Source organism: Eptesicus fuscus, chromosome 15 (genome assembly GCF_027574615.1).
Source record: "Eptesicus fuscus isolate TK198812 chromosome 15, DD_ASM_mEF_20220401, whole genome shotgun sequence".
In the NCBI taxonomy this organism is placed as follows: Eukaryota; Metazoa; Chordata; class Mammalia; order Chiroptera; family Vespertilionidae; genus Eptesicus; species Eptesicus fuscus.
In genome coordinates, this window is record NC_072487.1 from 61511637 (window position 1) to 61533713 (window position 22077).

A 22077-nucleotide genomic window follows, 5' to 3' on the forward strand; every position below is an offset into this window, starting at 1 on the left:
TCCTTTGTTCATGGGGAAGCATTCTAAGCAAAGAAGCGTATTCTCTTAAATCACAGAAAGGCCTGGACACATTAAGAGTGCATGAAGCCTTGGCTGGGTGGCTTAGTTGATTACGGTGTCATCCCATACACCAAAAGGATGGGGGTTCAATCCCTGGTCAGGGCTTGTAAGGGAGGCAATCAATGTTTCTCACATCGATGTTTCTCTCGCCCTCTCTCTAAAATAAATAAAAACATATCCTCAGGTGAGAATTAAAAAAAGAAAAGAGTGTATGAATACATGAGTGCATGTATGACTGGAAAACACAGCCCGCCCAAGGATTTTAAGGTGTGTTTTAGACATCAGGAAACTATGGCAGTGTAGAAAGTTTTGAAGAGTGGCTGGTGAAAAAGTGATGACAAGAGTTGGAAAGAGCCAGTACTAGATGGCTGCAAGGGGGAATAGTCCCAGGATACATCAAGGAGAGGGAGGAGGTACTGTGGAACTGGCATTGTAGCAACCAGGAAGAGAAAAGCTGGAGGCAATTTATAATTGTATGCCTACATGGCTAAGAGAACCATCATAGCATATCACATAGTCATCACAGGCAGTAAAGAAGAGGAACTATTTTTATGGGGAAAGACTGATTTCAGCTTGAACAGGCTGAATCTGAAATCAAACAGCAACTCCACACCTATAAGGTCAATAAGCAGTGGGGCTGGAGTTCAGAAGAGGTCCGGGCTACAGCAAAACACTGAGACTCATCCATTTTCAAGTGAAAGGCGAATAGTTAACTCCACACAGGTAAAAGCAGTCATGAGCAAGGTTACTTTGTTTTGTTTTCATTTCTTTAACTTACCCATAAGGCATCAGAAGGACATCTAGCATGAAGTCCAAAAGCAGCTGCACAGTCTTTGGTTTCTCAGCAAGATTAAACGGAGAAGCTGATTTTGATGATTCAACAGGGTATTTCATGTGAAAAAGGGTTGGTATTAAAAGATGCATTAAGCTGAAAAAACAATCACATTTAATGCAACTACTTAAAAAACATGGTTTTTATACATGAAATAATAGACAAAACAAATATCCCATAACAAAAAGTGGCAATTGTAGCAAGGGCCACTCATTTCAATACCACTAACATAGGAAGTCCTAATCTAGGGACTGGCCTAGATTTCCTTCTTATTGAAAGTTCAGTATATTGAGTGTTAATTGGCAGTTAGCCCATCTGGCTGATCACCAGAAGCACCAGAAATAAATGTACATAATATGGGCTCAGTGTTAATATCTGTCAGCACAGGAGATTTTATATTAAACCTTAGGTAAAGTTTAACTTATAACATGTCCTTTTGATAAATTTTTTCCCTTTCCACAGTTAATTAAAATAAAGTTATTCTAAAGCTAAAGAAATTAAAAATCCATCATGTCAATATTTGAAATATAATAAAATTTCCAGTGTGAATTTAAGTAACACAGCTTCAATAATTCCTTCTTTCACAATACCTTTTGCTATTCTTAAAACACATGAAAAATGAGCTGAAAACATAATTTAACTCCCTCTTCCCTCCACAATTTCATGATAATTCTCACCACTACACATCTACAATACAGAACTCTGGGCTAAGCCTAGAAATGAAGGATGTTGTTTAAACCTTTTCATCTCTCCAATTCCTGTATTAATACAAACAAGTGATCTGTCCTTTAAGAAAACTGCTCTCAAACTTTATATCTTCCAAGATAGACGTGTTTTGATGAAAAGTATTTTATAACTAACTAGAGGCCCGGTGCACGAAATTCGTGCACGGAGGGGGGTTCTTCCTCAGCCCAGCCTGTACCCTTTCCAATATGAGACCCCTCGAGGGATGTGCGACTGCCCGTTTAGGCCCGATCCCAGTGGGATCGGGCCTAAACGGGCAGTCGGACATCCCTCTCACAATCCAGGACTGCTGGCTCCCAACTGCTTGCCTGCCTGCCTTCCTGATTGCCCCTAACCGCTTCTGCCTGCCAGCCTGATCACCCCCTAACCACTCCGCTGCCAGCCTGATTGATGCTTAACAGCTCCCCTGCCAGCCTGTTTGCCCCCAACTTCCCTCCTCTGCCGGCCTGGTCACTCCTAACTGCCCTCTCCTGGAGGGTTGATCACCTCCAACTGCCCTTTCTTGCAGGCCTGGTCCCTCTCAACTGCCCTCCCTTGCAGGGCTGATCCCTCACAACTGCCCTCCCTTGCAGGCCGGGTGCCTCCCAACTGCCCTCCCCTGCTGGCCATCTTGTGGTGGCCATCTTGTGTCCACATGGGGGCAGGATCTTTGACCACATGGGGGCAGCTATATTGTGTGTTGCAGTGATGATCAATCTGCATATTATTCTTTTATTAGATAGGATAGAGGCCTGGTACAGGGGTGGGGGCCAGCTGGTTTGCCCTGAAGGATGTCCCAGATCAGGTGGGGGTTCCCTGGGGTGTGGGGCGGCCTGAGTGAGGGGCCTGTGGTGGTTTGCAGGCCGGCCACGCCCCCTGGCAACCCAAGCGGAGGCCCTGGTATCTGGAATTTATTTTCCTTCTACAATTGAAACTTTGTAGCCTGGAGCGGAGCCAAGCCAAGCCTGGGGCTCCCTCCGAGGCCGCAGCCATTGTGTTGAGATTATAATTGAAACTTTGTTGCCTTAAGCGGGTGGGCCTGGCCAGGGTGTGTGGAAAGCTTTGCTTCCCCTGTTTCCGGCGGCAACCCTGGCCTGCTCTCTCAAGCTCCGTTTGTTTGAATTTGTTTACCTTCTATAATTGAAACTTTGTAGCTTGAGTAGAGGCTTAGGCCTGGAAATGGCAGGCGGAAAGCTTGGCCTCCTCTGTTACCTAGGAAACCTTGCTCTCTGTGGCTGTAGCCATCTTGGTTTGGGTTAATTTGCATACTCGCTCTGATTGGATGGTGGGCGTGGCTTGTGGGTGTGGCTTGTGGGTGTGTCGGAGGTATGGTCAATTTGCATATTTGTCTATTATTAGATTAGATTTTTTCAGTCACAGAAAATTAGTTGCATCTAAATCACTGACCAAAAAAATGTATTTAGATTGAAAAAATGTTGTTTGCTCTGCACATTTTTCAATATGCTCATATTAATAAGTTTTATAATAGTATCAACAAAACATTAATGGTGAGTTGAGGTAACATAATTGAGGAAAGCATACCTATCCTGCTGTGGCTGAGGCTTCCCTTCCATTGCAGTAAGAAGCGTAGGGGCCAGTTCACATTGTTTTTCCACTGGTAGGCGAGGATAGCCCATCTTAACATAAATTATAGTAAAATTCTAAAGCAACGTGAGAAAAGCAAGTGAGTGCGAAGGAAATAATCTAGGATTTCAACATAAATATATTGATAACTTAGGGAGTTATAACAAAGAAATCGCATCCTCCTTCCATATGTTACCACATGTTTATTTCAGCTTAACCAACTATTACTATATTTCAGGATGATGGCAGCCCCACATATTCAAAATGCTTGCTTTAAGATGGGCCTCACGTGAGGGAGCAACACCTAACCAATGCATATGTACATATATATATATATGTGTATATATATATGTATGTATATATGTGTGTGTGTGTATGTGTGTGTATATATATATGTATATATATGTGTATATATATATACATATATATGTATATATATGTATATATATATATATACACACACATATATATATATACAAAATTATCACCTTGTATATTTTAAATATATACAATTTTATTTGTTAAGTATGCCTCAATAAAGCTGGGGGGAAAAGTACTCATATATGCAATTACTTTCACTGAAAAGAATAAAGTAACATTTGACCTATCTAAACCTACATACAACACATTAGCATCAGATCTACCAGTTTGTTGCATTAATCCCTTCAAGCTAAGAAGAGACGACGTGTTAAACTAGGCTGCCCTTTCTCAACTACTCTATTACTAAACCAACCTTAGTATATTACAGTACTCTAGGTTCCTCATTCACAACTGACCAATGGTGATGAACCAAGGGAAGCTGAGTGCTGTCAGTATGCTTGCATCACTATAATCCGTGTGAATGCCTCATTTTAAGCAAACCCATAAATGCATATCTGGATTTACACATAATATAAAGATCTGCTTTTATGAAGGATTCTTCACTTTAAAACTGACTTCTTAAGGTTATCCCTTTATTTTTTCAATTTTAGTTTAAAATCAAGATTTTTTGTATTAGTTTCAGATTACAGCATAGTGGCTAGACAATCATATACTTTACAAAGTGTTCCCCCTAATATTTAAAGTACCCACTTGGCACCATACACAGTAATTACAATATTATTGACTATATTCCCTCTGCTGTACTTTACATCCCTGTGACTATTTTATAACTGCCAACTTCTAGTTCTTAATCCCTTCAATAAAGTTATCCCTTTTCTTTAAAGCCATTCCTATTTGGCAATTTTATTGGCTCAAAATGGTCCTTTGTGTTTAAAAACAGGAACATCTGTAATGGAGCTGTATGTCCAGAGCAGGCACAGACAAGAGGTCTGGACCAGTAGGTGGCTCCAAAGGTCTGAAATCCAGATGTTAGATTCTGCCTCAATGCTAGAAACTACAGGGCCTGTGAAAAAACATCACATGTCATCACACAACATTGTTTTATACTTAATTTTCATGAAGACAACAATTCAAGAGGAATATTCCTTACCAACCTCAGTTTAATCATTTTAAAAGGATACCTTTCTGAATATATTATATTAGAGGCCTAGTGCAAGGATTCGTGCACGGGTGGTGTCCCTCAGCCTGGCCTGTACCCTCTCACAATCCAGGACCCCTCGGGGGGGATGTCGAACTGCCAGTTTCAGGCCAAAACCGGCAGTCCGACATCCTCCCGAGAGATGTAGCAGTGCCGCAGTGGCAGGTGGCTGGGGAGGAGCCCCGCTGCACCTGCCGCCGCTCAGTAGCACTGCCACGGAGGTGGGAGAGGCTCCCGCTGCCACAGGTATGCTCACCAGCCATGAGCCTGGCTTCTGGCTGAATAGCGCTCCCCCTGTGGGAGCGCACTGACCACCAGGGGGCAGCTCCAGCGTTGAGCATCTGCCCCCTGGTGGTCAGTGCATGTGGATCAACCAGTTGTTCTGGTCATTCGGTTGTAACAGTTGCTTAGGCTTTTATATATATACTAGAGGCTCGGTGCATGAAATTCATGTACGGCGGGGGGGGGGGGGGGTGTTCCTCAGCCTGGCTTATCTCCAATCTGGATCCCTCTCGCAATCCAGAACCACTGGCTCCTAAGCGCTCACCTGCCTGCCTGATGCCCCTAACTGCTCCTCTGCTGGCCTGATGGCCCTAACTGCTCTCCCTTCCTGGCCTGATCCCCCTAACTGCATAACTGCTCTCTGTCTGATCCCCCTAACTGCCTATCTGCTCTCCCCTCCTGGCCTAAACCCCGTAACTGCCCATCTGCTCTCCCTTCCTCTCCGTGCCTTCAGACCCTGGCACAGGAGTGCTGAGAGCTTTCCGCCAAGGCCCCACCCCCATCCTGATGCCCCACTCCGGGCCGGGTGGCGTGGCGTGCCTGTGCGCGCCTCCACGGGGGGGGGGGGGGGGGGGGGGAGAGGGGTGTGCCCCTGGCAGCAGCCTCATGTCCCGATGGTGCAAGTCCCCGCCCACCAGCTCCTGTGTGCATGCAGCCTGTTGAATGGTCATGACTGGGATACTGTTACGACCAATTAGTACATTACCTCTTTATATATATAGACTAGAGGCTAGATGCAAGAAATTTGTGCAAGAGTAGGCCTTCGCAGCCTCGGCAGCTGCCTCAATCCCTCCCTCACAGCCACCACAGCTGCCTCCATCCCTTCCTCGCAACCACGGTGGCTGCCTGGATCCGTATCTCTTCTTGCCATTTTACCCTTTTTTCTTCTTATATTATCTTTTATTCATGCCTATGCTACATAACCCTTCTCTTCTCTCTATTCCAACTGGCCTCATATAATCTTTTACTACGAATCAAATCATTCTTTTATAGATCAAAATATCTGACAAGTCATTTCACCAACATTCCTTTGCTCAATGTAAAAGCCCATGCACAATCCTGTTCCTACCATTTCCTTAACGTTAACAGTTCCTCTAGATCAATACTCAGTGGTAAAACAGTGTGTCATTTAAAGAAAAGATCTCATACTTCATTTAGAAATAGTCTATGGTAAAATTCTAAGTTGCCAATATATTGATGACATCTAGTAAATGTTATGAAAGAAAATTACAGTAAATCAGAAAATATTCCAAAATAACACTCACTGTGACAAAGGAAACTGCAGCAGGGTCCTGGTATTGAACCAACAGTGTCTCTATGGGGAGTTGTATTTTGGGGCGGCTTTTTATACGCTTATTCAAATGGACCAACAGTTCCATTACCTAAAATACAGAGAGATATAAATTGAAATTACTGATCATAGCCGAAACCGGTTTGGCTCAGTGGATAGAGCGTCGGTCTGCGGACTGAAAGGTCCCAGGTTCGATTCCGGTCAAGGGCATGTACGTTGGTTGCGGGCACATCCCCGGTAGGGGGTATGCAGGAGGCAGCTGGTCGATGTTTCTCTCTCATCGATGTTTCTAGCTCTCTATCCCTCTCCCTTCCTCTCTGTAAAAAATCAATAAAATATATATTTTTAAAAAAAGAAATTACTGATCATAATTCATTTCTCAGGCATTACTTATCTGAGAAATACAACACAAATCAATTTCTCAGATAGTACTTATTTGATAAATAGTGGCTACTTTGTTGTCTTTAAAATTAAATTTTACATCCCAGAAAGGGAGTATAAAATATCCCCCAAGAACCCATGCATCAGAATTTTTTACTATAGTAGTTTCATTAGCTTTATTTTTTTTAATTGATTTTAGAGCAAGGAAGGGAGACAGAGACAGAGAGCAAGAGAGAGAGAGAATATGAGAGAGAGAGAGAGAAATATCGATGTGAGAGAGAAACATTGATTGGTCACCTCCCACATTTGCCCTGACTGGGGATCGAACCCAAAACCTGGGTATGTGCCCTGACCTAAAACCAAACCCACAACCTTTTAGTGTACAGGATGATGCTCCAACCAACTGAGCCACACAAGCCAGGGCTCCATGCACCAGAATTTTACTAATGAATTTATTTTTACACTGCCCTTTGGTTAATCAAAGTTGAGATGGGCCTCTACTGAGGCACAGTCCCCCAGACCACCTGTGAACAAATGAGTGAGACACAAAATGCCATAGACTGAATGTCTGTCTCCCCAAAATTCGTATATTGAAGTCTAAACCGCAGTGTGATGATCTGGGGAGGTAATTAGGTTTAGATGGAATCATGGGGCTTGAGCCTACATGATGGAGTTGATATCCTAATAAACAGATAAAGAAATTCGAGTCCTCTCTCTTTGCCACGTGAGGATACAGCAAGAAGGCCACCTTCTATAAACCATGAAGAGTTCATACACGAAGAAACTGACCATACTGGCATCCTGACCTCAGACTTCTATCCTCCAGAATTGTGAAAAACAAATGTTTGTTGTGTAAGTCACCTAGCCTATGGTATTTTGTTACCCAAACTGACTAAGACACACCATGAATACTACAAAAAAAAAGAGAGAAATGTACAAGAGAAATATACATTGGGTTTCCAGAAGAGAAAGTACCTGCCAGATCAAGAACTTCAGAGAAAAAGGACAAGAACACCACTCCTAAAGATCAGATAAATTTCCAAGCACAGAATCCGTTATTAGGAGGCACACAGGTTGAAAATGACACTACACACTGCATCTGACTGAAACACAGAGTGGTAAGATAAGGGCCCAAATTATGTAAGGTATTGGGTAAAATACTGAGGAATTTTTACTCTATTCTGAAGATCATCTGATTCTACTAAAGAGTTTTAAGTAATGACCAGCTTCCTCTCTCTTAAGTGGGAGAGACAGCAGAAAAAGAGTTCGTCAATTCCCAGAGAGAGGAAGAAAGATAACAGAGGCTCATGTCAAATGGCTCCAACCTTACCATAAAAGTGAGACTATCTTGCTAAGAGAGGAGCACAGAAAAACTTGTGCAAAGCATTTTGCATTCTTTATCTCATCTGATTCTTACAATAACCAGAGATGTGATACTGTCATTCCCATTTTACAGGTGAGGAAACAGAGGCTCAGGGAAGAAGTAACTTATCCAAGGATATGAACCAGCAAGTGGCACAGTCAAGATTTGACTCCAAGGTCCATATATTTAACTTCTTCAAATGCTGGTAACTGAGTTCAATTCATCTAAACTAAAGAACCTGTCAGGATGAGACATCCTTAGCACTGCTGATACCTTAAAGAAACCTAGAAGTTTGCATTACCATGCACACTTCCTCCAAACTTCTTACCTGGTCCAGATCTATGGATACCGCTGATGACAGGGAAAAGAATCATAAGGAAGCATACAAAGGAAATAGCCCTCTTCTGACAATCTAATGAATCTAAGTTGATTCCTAGAAAGACTGTTTGGAAAATTATTGTTGATAGTGATAAACAATTGTGTGCACAATTTCATGCTTTATTTTTAAGGACTTTTTTAAAATATATTTTTATTGATTTCAGAGAGGAAGGAAGAGGGAGAGAGAGATAGAAACATCCATGATGAGAGAGAATCATGGATTGGCTGCCTCCTGCAAGTCCCCCACTGGGGATCGAGCCCACAACCCGGGCATCGAGCCCACAACCGGGCATGTGCCCTTGACTGGAATCAAACCTGGGGCCTTTCAGTTCGCAGGCTGACGCTCTATCCACTGAGCCAAACCAGCTAGGGCAGGACTTTTTGTTTTAAATGAATTAACTACTTATTTTTCTTCAACCAATTTTATCACCTTAAATATTAATTTCATAATTTGGTTGTCTACAGTCTAGAGTTCTCTATAAACCCATAAAAAAATCAAGAAATCAGCTGAACCAGTTTGGGCTAAATAGATAACAATTAACTTCTGCAGTAAGCCTATAGAATTACCAACCTCAAGTATATATTATTTTGGCCATATCAGTTCTCCTTACTACACATTAATTTTTATTTCTTTATTTATTAATGAACTTGTGGTGTTTTTTTTACAAAGGGGAGAAGGGGGAAGAATGGAGGAAAGGAGGGGGCAGTGGGGAGGGAGGAAGGGAGGGGAGGAGGGAAGGAGGAGGGAGTGGGGAGGGATGGAGGGAGGGAGGGAGGGACATCGATTTGTTGTTACACTGATTTATGCATTCATTGGTTGATTTCTGTAAATGCCCTGACTGGGGTATCGAACCCACAAGTTTGGCGTATCAGGAGGAAGCTCTAACCACCCACTGAACTATCCTGCCAAGGCCAACTTGTTTTTATTGATTTTTTTTTTTTTTTTTTTTGAGAGAGGAAAGGAGAGCGGGAGAGAAATGTCAATCAGTTGCCTTCCACACGCTCCCCGAACAGTGATCAAACCCTCAGCATAGGTATATGCCCTGACCAGGAATTGAACCTACAATACTTGGTGTACGGGACAATGCTCCCACCAACTGAGCCACCCAACCAGGGCCAGGGGCCAACTTTTTAATTGAAGTATAACATACAGCTAAAGTACACAACTGCCAATATATGGCTCAATAAATTTTCACAAAATAAACACATGTAACTACCAGAACCACAACACCATTCTACTACCATTTCTTAATTTACTATATATAAATGAAACATATAAGATGAACTCACGTGTCTGAACATTTTTCATTCTACACTGTATTTGAGATTCATCCATGATGTTGCTTATATCATTAATTCACTTATATTGCTCTAGTGGAAAAATAGCACAATTTATCTATTCTCCTATTGATTGACATTAGATTATTTTCCAGTTTGGCACATCATGAATAATGCTGCTATGAACACTGTTACATATGACTTTTGGTACACATACGTACACACGTTGTATATTAATTCAGGCTTGAAAATGCTTGGTCATGGAATATGCATATGATAAACTTTAGAATACTCCAAATAATTTTCCAAAGTGGTAATAATATTAATTTACACTCCTACCAACAGTCTAAGATTCCCAGTTGCTCACATTCTTGTCAACACTTGCTACAGTCAGTCTTTAATTTTTAGCTATTCCGATGAGTCTGAATATACAAAGTTAGGTGTAAAGTAGAATTCTACATAACAAACTTCATAGTCCTTAAAATAGGAAATGTACTATAATGATATGTCAGTAGAAATCTAAAACTTCTATTTCTCTTTCACTCAATTTATTCACAAATTCTCAGCTACCTTACAGGATATCCTGGTTAAATCTAATATGCATTATGCAATTGATACAACCCCAAAATTACATAATTGAGAGGCAATACAAATTCTTAGTTTCACTGATTTCAAAATTTCACATATTAAAGTTATTTATCCATGACCTTTCAAATCGCTGCCCAATGGAGTCCCTGTTTCCTTTCCCTGGTGCCTGCCCTCTTGTGCACTGGGTGCATCCGTGTGGCCTTCTTCAGCTCCCTGAAAGCTTCACACTCTGCTTCAGCTCAGGGCCATCTCTGTCTTTAATGGTCTCCCTCATCTCTCTGCCTGGCTACTGCCCACACACACACACCTACAAGAGGTGTACCTTATGCCCCAAATATATTCTTGCATAGAAACCGATTCCATCTTAACATTTACGACAGTTTACAACTAGATACTCTATGCCTGATTATTTAATACCAGTATCCCCCAACTAGATGTTTCTTTCATTCACTAACATATCCTTACCACCTGGCATACAGAAGACACTCAGTAAATATCTGCCAAACGAATGACAAAACTAATAAGGCTAAATAAATAAGCACAAACCAATTCATGTAGGTCTTTTTATACTTTGCTATCCTGAGTGTAATAGAATGCCATAGAAGAGTTTTAAATAGAATAGTGACATTATCAAATACATATTTATCTCAGCAAGGCCCTATTAACAACAGGCATGTCAAATATATAACAAGAATGCCCTACTCCTTCCTGCAAACATAACAGACATTCTTAAGGATACTCTTTCTCCAATGAACCCAAGTCAGGACAGATCTCAGATTCCCTCCCAGGGCAGGCATTGCCAATTGCCATTGCCCATCAATCAGAGTAGCCCAAGAGATGAAACCAGATCAAAGGCTCGAAGGTCTAGTACAACCACAAGACTAATGAACTATTTAAAAATGAAGTGGGTAAATGTTCCATGAAAACATTTAGGTTAAAAAAGAAAATTCTGGCCCTGGCCAGGTGACTCAGTTGATGGAAGTGTCGTCCTACATCAAAAAGTTGAAGATTCAATTCCCTGTCAGGGCATGTACAGGTGGCAACAGATTGATGTTTTCTCTCTCTCTCAAACAAATAAATATATCCTCAGGCAAGGATTTTTAAAAAAAGAAAATCTTGGTGTGACAGTTATCCAACTTTTGGTAACAGGACTTTACAGAATCTTAAAACAGGAGCTATACAACATCATGCTTTCAAAAATTTTTATTTTGCTAATTTTTAATTAAGATTATATTCACAGTCAGCCAATGATTAAAGAATATTTTTGCCCCGCTACCACCAACTTTCATATTGGAATCAAAGGCATGAGCCCTAACCAGTTTGGCTCTGGATAGAGCGTCGGCCTGCAGACGGAAGGATCCCAGGTTTGATTCTGGTCTAGGGCACATACCTCGTACCTCAGTTGCAGGCTCCTCCCAGCTGGGCCCTGAGTGGAGCTCATGCAGGAGGCAACCAATCGATGTGTTTCTCTCACATCAATATTTCTGTCTTTCCCTCTAGCCTCCACTCTCTCTAAAAACCAATGGAAAAATATCCTCGGGTGAGGATTAAAAAAAACAAAGGCATGAATTTTAAATTAAGCCTCCATACATTTCAGAATAATTATCTCAATTATATCATCTGGCACTGATGCCAACTGTATATAGTTGGTGCTAAACGCAGCTGTGCTAAGGATACAAAAGCTATTTTTAAATCATGTAAGGTGGTCTCCATTTTGAAAGACCATAATTAGGATCATGAACCTAGATTTCAATAATGGGCAAAGAAAATTTACTTCATAATATATATCCATTTATTCACCATTTAATTCCCCCAACTGTCCCAACATGCTTACCTTTTTGCGTACTCCTTCTTGGGTGCTAGACAGCTTGAGTAAAACAGGAGGAAGGAATTTAGATATAATATTCTGTAACTGTTCATCTGTTTCAGCATGGCCAAGTCGTAAAAAGACCCGTTCAAGCTGATCTATAATATAAAAAGTAAAAAAAAGGAGAATTTAGCAAGTCAAACACAACCAAGAGTAATTGTTTTTATGGCTTAATCATTTATTCTACTGCAGATCCTTCAGTCAGAACTTTAACATAGCTAGCCTTATATGTAGATGATTTTGACACAGCTATGGAATGACACTGAAAAGGGCTACTAGCTAGTTACACTCTTACAACTGTCCCAGTCATTTAACATCTAGAAGAAAGGAAAACAAAGCCAAGAATAACAAAATTCTCTCCTACATACAAAGTTATTCCATTTTCCTAAAGAATTTCAATATAGAAGGAATTTTTTTGCCATCAAATATAACAACTGGCCTAATCGAAATTTTGAAAATTTTTAAAGAAATCTTCTATACCTATCTAGCAGAGCAAGGCAGAACTTTAATCAGATACCAGGCACAATATATACTGGGTGATAACATTTTTTCCCCACAACTCACATTATGTTTTAATGTAATATTATAAAATATATACAATAAAAAATAGAGAATGGTATAAGGTGATATAAAATAGAAAGTAAAAAACCTCCTCCCCACCCTCCAATCTTCCAGTGTCACAACTATAAACACAAGTTTCTTTAAAATACTGAAATTTAATATTCTAACAAGTCACAAGGCTTTGTTTCTTTTCCATTGCTTTGTTTTACAAAGTGCAGATACATTAAAATATGAAGCCCCACTAGTTATAGAAAAGTTGAAACTCTTAATTTTATAATAAAATAGAGTTAACACTGGATTGCCAAAAGCCCATTTTCTTCACATTTAATGTTTATTCTTCCTCATTAATAGTTCAAACACACACATCCAACCCCTACTGATCACCAACATTTTAGTCTTATCTTGCAAATGTAGCACATATATATAATTAAACAGTTGGTAAACACATAGAGATTGAGCACAAATAAGGCCCAGAGGTACTGCTGTGCAATGTATCTACCACAGGTTAATTTGGCCAGTTGTTATATTTGATAGCAAAAAAAAAAAAAAATCAACTGGTTTCTGTTTATAAATGTGACTAAACAAAGACTGGGTTTGTTTCTTTCAGCTTCAGAGACCAGAGATTCTAAAAGCTTTTTATTTGTAGCAGGAGACTAGATATGTTTCTAATCACACAGTACTAGAGCCCCTTGAATTAAAATTTGACAAAACTCAAAATTATATCACCCATTAATAAACTACTAAGAAGGACCAGGCTAGAAGCAACTATCCAAATACAAAAGGCCATTCTTCAAGATGCTACTTTTACATGTATACCTGAAATTTTTAAAGAGATACAGCTGTCTGTAGAATACAACATGGTCAAACAGCTGTCAGTAGAATACAACATGCTACTTTTATCCCGTCTTTGACATGTAATCTTTTTTAAGCACACATGACCCTGTTTGCACACCAGCCATGTGTACTGTCACATTCCAAGGTAGACATTATTCACTCTCGGTTGGCATGTAATAAAGCAACCCTTGTGCCACTGCCACCAGTTTCAAACAAAATTAACCTTTTTGAACTTATATGCATATATGCATAACCCATGGACACAGACAATAAAGTGGTGAAGGCCTGGGGTGGGAGATGGAGGCAGGTTAGAAGAGGTCACTGGGAAAAAAGGGGACATATACAATACTTTGAACAATAAAGGTTTTTTTTAAATTAACTTTTTCAATGGGCACACTCAAGGGCTCGCTGATATAATACAGTACTGTTGATGGCCACAACCCAGGATTTATTTTTTGGGGGGGCAGGATCAAAAGCAGTGATGTTATCAACTTCACAACTAATAAGGTAAAGAAAAAGTTCCAGTGAACTCCATACTCAGTTAAATGTTCCTGGTAGCCTATCTTCTATATAATAAAAGCCTAAGCGACAGTTATGGTGAATGACCAGAACGACCGGTCGCTATGATGCGCACTGACCACCAGGGGACAGACGCTCAACGCAGGAGCTGCCCCCTGGTGGTCAGTGCGCTCCCACAGGGGGAGCACCACTCAGCCAGAAGCCAGGCTCACAGCCAGCGAGCGCAGCAGCCTCTCCCGCCTCCATAGCAGCACTAAGTAGCAGTGAAACTAGCACTAAGGAGCAGCAAGCAGGTGGGCAGTAAGGAGCGAGGGGTCCCAGACTGTGAGAGGGCACAGGCCAGGCTGAGGGGACACCCCCCCCCCAAGTGCAGGAATACCATGCACCAGGCCTCTAATAGATTTTATATTCCTAGGAAGACTAGTGACTAGAGTACAATCACTTTGTAAATAAAGAAAATCTGGATCCTTCTATACATTTTCTCCTAATCTCTGGAAAATCCATTGCAGTCCCCAAAACAAAGCCTCCTACTCTAAAATCCATTGTTCCTGTCCTAGAGAGCTCAGTTTTGGCAAACCTTCTGGGAAAAAGTGGAAAGTCCACAACCAAAATGGCAACAGCAGTAAATGCACTGTTAATTACACAGAAATAAGAGGTGGCTGAAATGTATTCTGCTTCTAGACTAATTTTTAAGAATTTTTTAAGGATTTTCTGGACAGGCATTCTGGCATAGCAATCTCCAGCAGTATATTTGATAGAATAGCCCTACCCCAGAGATAATGACAGCAAGGTGCTCAAGGAAGATAAATGGAGACAAATGGTCAAAGTGGTCACTGGGAAACTATTAGGAAAACAAAGCCACTGAAGAACCGAGTTCTCCAGGTAAGCGAAGAAGACCACAGTGCTGTGAGAGAAGAGCAGGAGCCCTCTGCACAGGATGCAGAGCACAGGCAAGCACAAGCCCAGGGTAGCTTCCAGCACGCTGGTTCCATTGTGGTTACCGACAAAAGCTTCCTTCATCTGCTTTTGAGACTTTTTTTTCCTTCTTCCTGCCATGTCTGGCTGGCCTCAGCGCCCCCACCAGCAGAGAGCTGACTACATTGGTCAGGCCTCCCAGCTCCCACTGCACTGTATATTGGAAAATCTCCCCCTTTTATCCGATACATTACAAATTCTTTTCTCCTACAATGCCTTTTGACTCCACAGCACATTCTTTTCTTATCTAAGTTCTTAAAATACAAATTTACCATTCCTTCCTTTTATGGCTTCTAAGTTTCTAGTCATGCTTAAAAATGCCTTTTTCACCTGGACGGTGTGGCTGTGATTGAGTGTCAACCCATGAACCAGGAGGCCACCAGTTTGATTCCCATTCAGGGCACATGCCCAGGTTGTGACCTTGATCCCCAGTGCGGGACATGCAGGAGGCAGCTGATCATTGATGTTTCTCTCTTATCAATGTTTCTATCTCTCTATCCCCTCCCCCCTCTAAAAATCAATAAAAACATATTTTAAAAAATTTTTTCATGCCCTTTTCACTCCAGGATTATAAAAAATGTTATATTCTGCAGAAAGGAATGAACACAGCAAGCATGAGACTGCTATTGAAGTCTTCACTTGCCAAGACTGGCCCTCAGCTGGCATCTGGAAACTTGGATTTCAGAACAGTTCCCATCATTTCCAGAATTGATAAGAGTGACTCACTGCGTCTAAACTATTTATACAAACAATATGGTTTATGCTGAACACCTGCTTTCCTTTTGGGAAACTGGAATTTTGGTATGTGTTAGGCAGAAAGTGCCAATGTGACGCGCACCGAATAAAACCCCTAAGCACTGAGTCTCTACTGCATGTCTGCAGACAACATTTCAAACGTGTTGTCATGACTCGTTGCTGGAGGAATTAATGTTTGGCCTGTGTGACTCCACTGGGAGAGGACTCTGAAAAGGTTGCACCTGGTTTCCTCTGGACTTCACCCCCATGTACCTTTTCCTTTGCTGATTTTGCTTTGTGTCCTTTCCCTATAATAAATCTTAGCCAGGAGTACAACTATATGCTGAGTGCCATGAATCCTCCTAGCAAATCACTGAGCCTTGGGGTGGTCTTGGAGACTCTGACACATATCTTTATTTATCTATGTTTTCTTCTAGCTCTTAGGATTTTCCTTTCTGCATCCAAACCCTTAATCCAGCTGGAATTTTTTATTGGGGGGAGGCACATGGAGGGATATAGGAAACCTATTCTTTTTGTGGGTTTTTTTAATCCTTTTCATTGTGAAATTAAACATTTAGAAAAATGTATAAAACATATAGTTTAATGAATTATTATAAACACCTACTATGTAACTATCACCCAACTCAAGTAAAAACATTTATTTGAAACTTGTACAAAATAAAGATTTCTACCCGGCCAGTTTGGCCCAGTGGTTGAGCATCGACCCATGAACCAGGAAATCACAGTTCTATTCTCAGTCAGGCCACGTGCCTCGGGTGGCGGGCTCCATCCCCTACAGGGGGCATGCAGGAGGCAGCAGATCAATGATTCTCTCTCATCATTTATGTTTCTCTCTCTCCCTTTCCCTTCCTCTCCGGTCAATTAAAAAAATTTTTTTTTAAACCATTGAGATTCTTAAATTCCAAAACAACAAAATCCAGATTAGATTATGTCAACTATTACATTCATATAGCAAAAAAACTACTAAAAATAAATATACTCATTTAATTTCATTACATAATTCTCTAACTCATATTGTTCACCTCTTTAGTTTCTCTATCTAAAGTGAAAGAAGAAACCTTCCTCCTTCTACCCTCCCAAGGAAGAAACAACCAACCAACCAAGGTGAAGGATTAGCCACTGATTTTTCTGAAAATTTGTAATCATTCCTGAGAATTAAAACTATCCACAGAAATCGTTCACTCTCCAGATCTCTCCAAAAAATATATAACTTTGACTTCCAAGTTAAGGAGGAAAGGCTATTTTCTCACAGGATTATAAAAGGCAAATACTAGTATTTCACTCACATCATCACTTAAGGAAAAAGAAACACCCATAAAGTAAAAGCAATAAATCAGTTTCCTTAGAGATGTCACCTTTTCCTAACAACTTGAACATCAAAACACTCCTTGGGAAGTATGCAAGAAAAGCATACACTGTCAAAAAGAATAGGAAAAGAGGACTATAAGGTATTGAATATCCCCATATGGATTTTTTTTTTTTTTGCTTATTTGTTTTATTCTATGTCATCACTAATTTACTTCATGAACATGAATAACTTGTGTGATTTAAAAAAAGAAAACAGTTATATTTCAAGGTGACAGTATTATCGTCCTAATTAGCCAGTTAATATTAATAATAGAAAGAGAGAAAAGGGGAGGCCAAACATTATAAGCACTAGAGGCCCAGTGCACGAATTCGTGCACGGGTGGGGTCCCACGGCATGGCCAGTGATCAGGGCCATTGCGGGGAGGGGAGTGGGGGCAGCCGGCCAGGGAGAGGGACTGCGGGAGGTTGGCCTGCCGCTGCCCCTGATCAGAGCCCTGGGGGAGGGGCCGCGGGAGGTTGGCTGTGGGAGTGCACTGACCACCAGGGGGCAGCTCCTGCGTAAGCATCTGCCCCCTGGTGGTCAGTGTGCATCGTAGTGACTGGTTGACCAGTTCTGGTCATAACAGTCACTTAGGCTTTTATATACTATACTAGAGGCCCAGTGCACAAAATTCGTGCACTGGGTGGGGGGGGTGTCCCTCAGCCCAGCCTGCACCCTCTCCAATCTGGGACATCCCTCTCACAATCCAGGACTGCTGGCTCCCAACTGCTCGCCTGCCTGCCTTCCTGATTGCCCCTAACCACTTCTGCCTGCCAGCCTGATCACCCCCTAACCACTCCCCTGCCAGCCTGATTGATGCCTAACTGCTCCCCTGCCAGCCTGTTTGCCCCTAACTGCCCTCCCCTGCAGGCCTGGTCACCCCTAACTGCCCTCCCCTGCAGGCCTGGTCACCCCTAATTGCCCTCCCATGCAGGCCTGGTCACCCCTAACTGTTCTCCCCTGCAGGCCTGGGCCCCCGCCCAACTGCCCTTTCCTGCAGGCCCAGTCACCACCAACTTCTCTCCTCTGCCGGCCTGGTCACCCCTAACTGCCCTCCCCTGCAGGCTTGATCGCCCCCAACTGCCCTCCCTTGCAGGCCTGGTCCCTCCCAACTGCCCTCCCGTGCTGGCCATCTTGTGGTGGCCATCTTTGACCACATGGGGGCAATCATCTTGTTGTTGGAGTGATGGTCAATCTGCATATTACTCTCTTATTAGATAGGATAGAGGCCTGGTGCATGGGTGGGGGCCAGCTGGTTTGCCCTGAAGGGTGTCCCGGATCAGGGTGGGGGTTCCCTTGGGGCGTAGGGCAGCCTGGGCGAGGGGCCTGTGGTGGTTTGCAGGCCAGCCATGACCCCGGCGACCCAAGCAGAGGCCCTGGTATTTGGGATTTATTTATCTTCTACAATTGAAACTTTGTAGCCTTGAGCGGAGCCAAGCCTTCTGCTCACTCTATGGCTGCAGCCATTTCGGTTGGGATTTATTTATCTTCTATAATTGAAACTTTGTAGCCTGGAGTGGAGGCCTAGGCCAGCCAGGGCTGCAGAAGCTTGGCTTCCTCCATCGCCAGGGGCAACCCTAGCCTCCTGCTCTCTCCAGCTCCATGGCTGCTGCCATTTTTGTTGGGATTTATTTATCTTCTATCATTGAAACTTTGTAGCATTGAGTGGAGGCCAAGGCAAGTGAGGGCAGGCGGAAAGCTTGGCTTCCTCCATCACCGGGGGCATCCTAGCCTCCTGCTCTCTCCAGCTCTGTGGCTGCCGTCATTTTTATTGGGATTTATTTATCTTCTATCATTGAAACTTTGTAGCATTGAGTGGAGGCCTAGGCCGGCAAGGGCAGGCAGAAAGCTTGGCTTCCTCCATTGCCGGGGAAGCCCAAGCCTCCCTCCTGCTCTCCATGGCCGCAGCCATCTGGGTTGGGTTTATTTGCATATTCGCTCCTGATTGGCTTGTGGGCGTGGCTTGTTGGTGTAGCAGAGGTATGGTCAATTTGCATATTACTCTTTTATTAGATAGGCTAGATGGTCATCTCAGAAGTTTCATCAGGAAGCCACAGCTTCACACTCCCCAGGGAACCAACCACTGGTCCATTCCCTGCAAATCACTGGAAGAAGGGATTGAACAAAAGGGGAGGTGGATGCATGTGCAGTGAAGTCAAGATGATGTAGGAAAGGTGCTTGTCTGTCAGTCTAGTCTTGGAAACAATGGATTGGCTAGAGGGTGGACCCATCAGAAGGGCACAAAATCTAAACTCCTGGTTAAAAACCCCCAAGAGTTACATCTTTCTTGTGCTCTCTTTTGCTCTTGTTCACACTCTTGTTCTTGCTCTCGCTCTCTCTTGCTGCTTAAGGCCACATGGCTATGGAGAGAGAAGAGGCAAGCACATGGGCATATAGCCATGTGGCCTTAAGCAGTTGCATGGCCATGGGACATGGGACATGGGATATGGGGACTTCATACACAGGATGCTGAACTGGATTAGAATTGAACATGGAGCAGAAACTATGGCAGTGGCCTTAATTCTGGCCCTGCTGAAGACAGGATTGGAGTTCTTCCATGGCAAGATGGACAAGAGATAGGACCTTAAGGGAACCCCTTTAATTTTACATCATCAATAAAGCTTTCCATGAAACCCCATCCTCTCATGGGGGCCTCAGGAAATTCTTATCCTCACAGCACCCCAAGAACTCCACTTCCACTGATAACAACAGGTTTCAGATTTTTAAAAAAATCTTCTACAAAGAACATTTTTTCTGAATTATGAAAATAAATTTTAAATTACAAATCAAGTTAGAAGCCTTAATTGTAAGCTGAGATTAAAAGGGAAAGCTGAAAATGCCTAGAGTACTGCATACTGCATCATAAAGCAATTAATAGCCTAAAGCTACAGGATTATTTTGAGAAAGATCTGTCAAGTTACCACAGAAATACACTAGACTATAATAGAACAATTTCACAAAGAAATATTCTCCCAGAAATATTCTCAAATAAAGTAAATGGTATTTACTTTCCTCTGATTCACACATGTGTAAATACATTATGCTCACAAGGCAGTTTCACATGGCCTTTTAAGTATCAAAAAAACACGTTGTGAGGTGAGCAGCTATTGTCTGCATTTATGCATAAAAAACTGGGGCTTCGGATCTGACTTGCCAAAGGTGTCCAAGCTAACAAGACACAGACTTGTAAGTTAAACTTAGAAAGGTCTTTACCCTCCAAATATACAGTACCTACCTACCTCTAAAGTATTATTTTTTGAAGTAGGTAATACTAGCTCCAACTTAACAGATGAGGAAAGAGAGCTTAGGATTCGTTAAGAATGTTGACCAAGATTACAAAGGTACTAAGTGGCAGGGCTAGAATTCAAACTTCAGGAAGTCCAACTCCAAACCCAATGTTCTTTCTAGTAGGCTGATTATAGTAAGGTTGAGGCAGAGAATATGGGAGAGATTCTAAGCTTTACTAGACAACTATGTACCACATGACTTTGTACCCTGGCCACAGCCAGTGTGGCCACTCAATTCATCCGTTCCTCAGGTTCAGAATTGGGACCAAAGAGTTAAGCCTCCCTGAATGCCTGTACTTAATAAGAGTACGCCAGGAGAGAAATGACATGGGCATCCTCAGCCTACCCTATGGAGCACAAATCGGAAAAGCTGGTCTGCAGAAATAATAGCATGGAGGCGCAGAGAGAAGTTGGCAGAACTGATGACTTCCAGTCCTTCGTTCCAAACCTCTCTTGTTTGAAACAGGCCCCTCTTGTTTCCATAGACTCCTTGATTCCTTCATAGTAAGTGCCCCGTTTTTGCTTAAACCAGCTCACAACTGGGTCCAAGTACAAATGGAAGGTCTTGACTGGGAAAAAAAATAATTTTTTTTAAAAATTGATTTCTGAGAGAGGAAGGGAGAGGGAGAGAGAGATAGAAACATCAATGATGAGAGAGAATCATCAATCACCTGCCTCCTGCACACCCCCTACTAGGGATGGAGCCCGCAACCTGGGCATGTGCCCTGTAGAGGAATCTAACCATGACCTCCTGGTTCATGGGTCAACCACTGAGCCACATCAGCTGGGCAAGAAATGTACTTCTATAAAAATACATTAAAAATTAAGCAGTCAACACATGCCTAGGATGAATATCAGATCAGAGAGGAAGTCCTTTCTAAGATTCTAGCCTCAAGGGACTTTCTCAACCATTCATCCCATTCATTCCCCAACTGCCATCCAAACTGATAAGCAACAGCTTATTAAGTGTATTGTATGTTCTCCCAGCCCAATTCTTTCTGTTAACCAGTCCCTCTACCGGGGATACTCTCCCAACCATCTCTTCATCTCCACACATCCAAATCCTCCCTATTCAAAGTCCAGCTCAAACCCAAAATGCTCCACACTTACACATCCCATTCTGGCACTATAAACTCCCATAGACCTTTCTACATCTCTCCTGCCACTTATGTGTACATTATGTAACTGCCCAATTTTCCCTTCACTAGCCATAACAACTCTTTGAGGTATGACTTGAATCTGACTCCACCTGACTCCCTCCATCCATCTCTAGAGCTCCCCGGGTTGAGAAACAGTGACATAAGTCTCTTGGTATCCCAGCATTTAACTCAGTGCCTCGCAGAGAGTAGTTGCTCAAATACCTGTTGAATATATGAAATCTTACTTCCTCTGCATTAGAAAAGCTACTTAGAAGTTTTTTGTTTTTTTTTACTTAGAAGTTTATACAGGCATAAAGAAAAAAAATAAGTTTATACAGTTAACATCTACAGCAAGGCAACTGGATGAAAAGGGGCCACATACTAAACCTGACAAGCTCAGGGAAGGCCCGTATGGCGGACTTACAAACTCAGAGACCTAAAGTAACTTAGCATAATCTGAAATTAAAACTTAACTTAAAGCAATTTATGGTGGGTAGTTAATGTCCTAGGCT

General features: G+C 42.1%; 1 protein-coding gene and 1 pseudogene across 2 annotated transcripts in view; both read right to left on the bottom strand.

The window, feature by feature from the left end:
• Positions 1-22077, bottom strand: part of ECPAS (Ecm29 proteasome adaptor and scaffold) — a 98815-nt gene that overhangs the window by 64241 nt on the left and 12497 nt on the right. Inside the window, exons 3-6 of one of the 2 annotated variants that reach the window (XM_054727050.1) lie at positions 12114-12244; positions 6266-6382; positions 3158-3276; positions 839-988 (exon numbers count right to left, since the gene is read on the bottom strand). In XM_054727050.1, coding sequence (XP_054583025.1) covers positions 839-988; positions 3158-3276; positions 6266-6382; positions 12114-12244 — 517 coding nt within the window. Of the gene's footprint in view, positions 1-838; positions 989-3157; positions 3277-6265; positions 6383-12113; positions 12245-22077 lie in introns of those variants that run through there. The other variant, XM_054727051.1, reaches the window with a different exon arrangement.
• LOC114231667 (phosphatidylinositol-glycan biosynthesis class W protein-like) lies at positions 13087-15116 on the bottom strand (annotated as a pseudogene).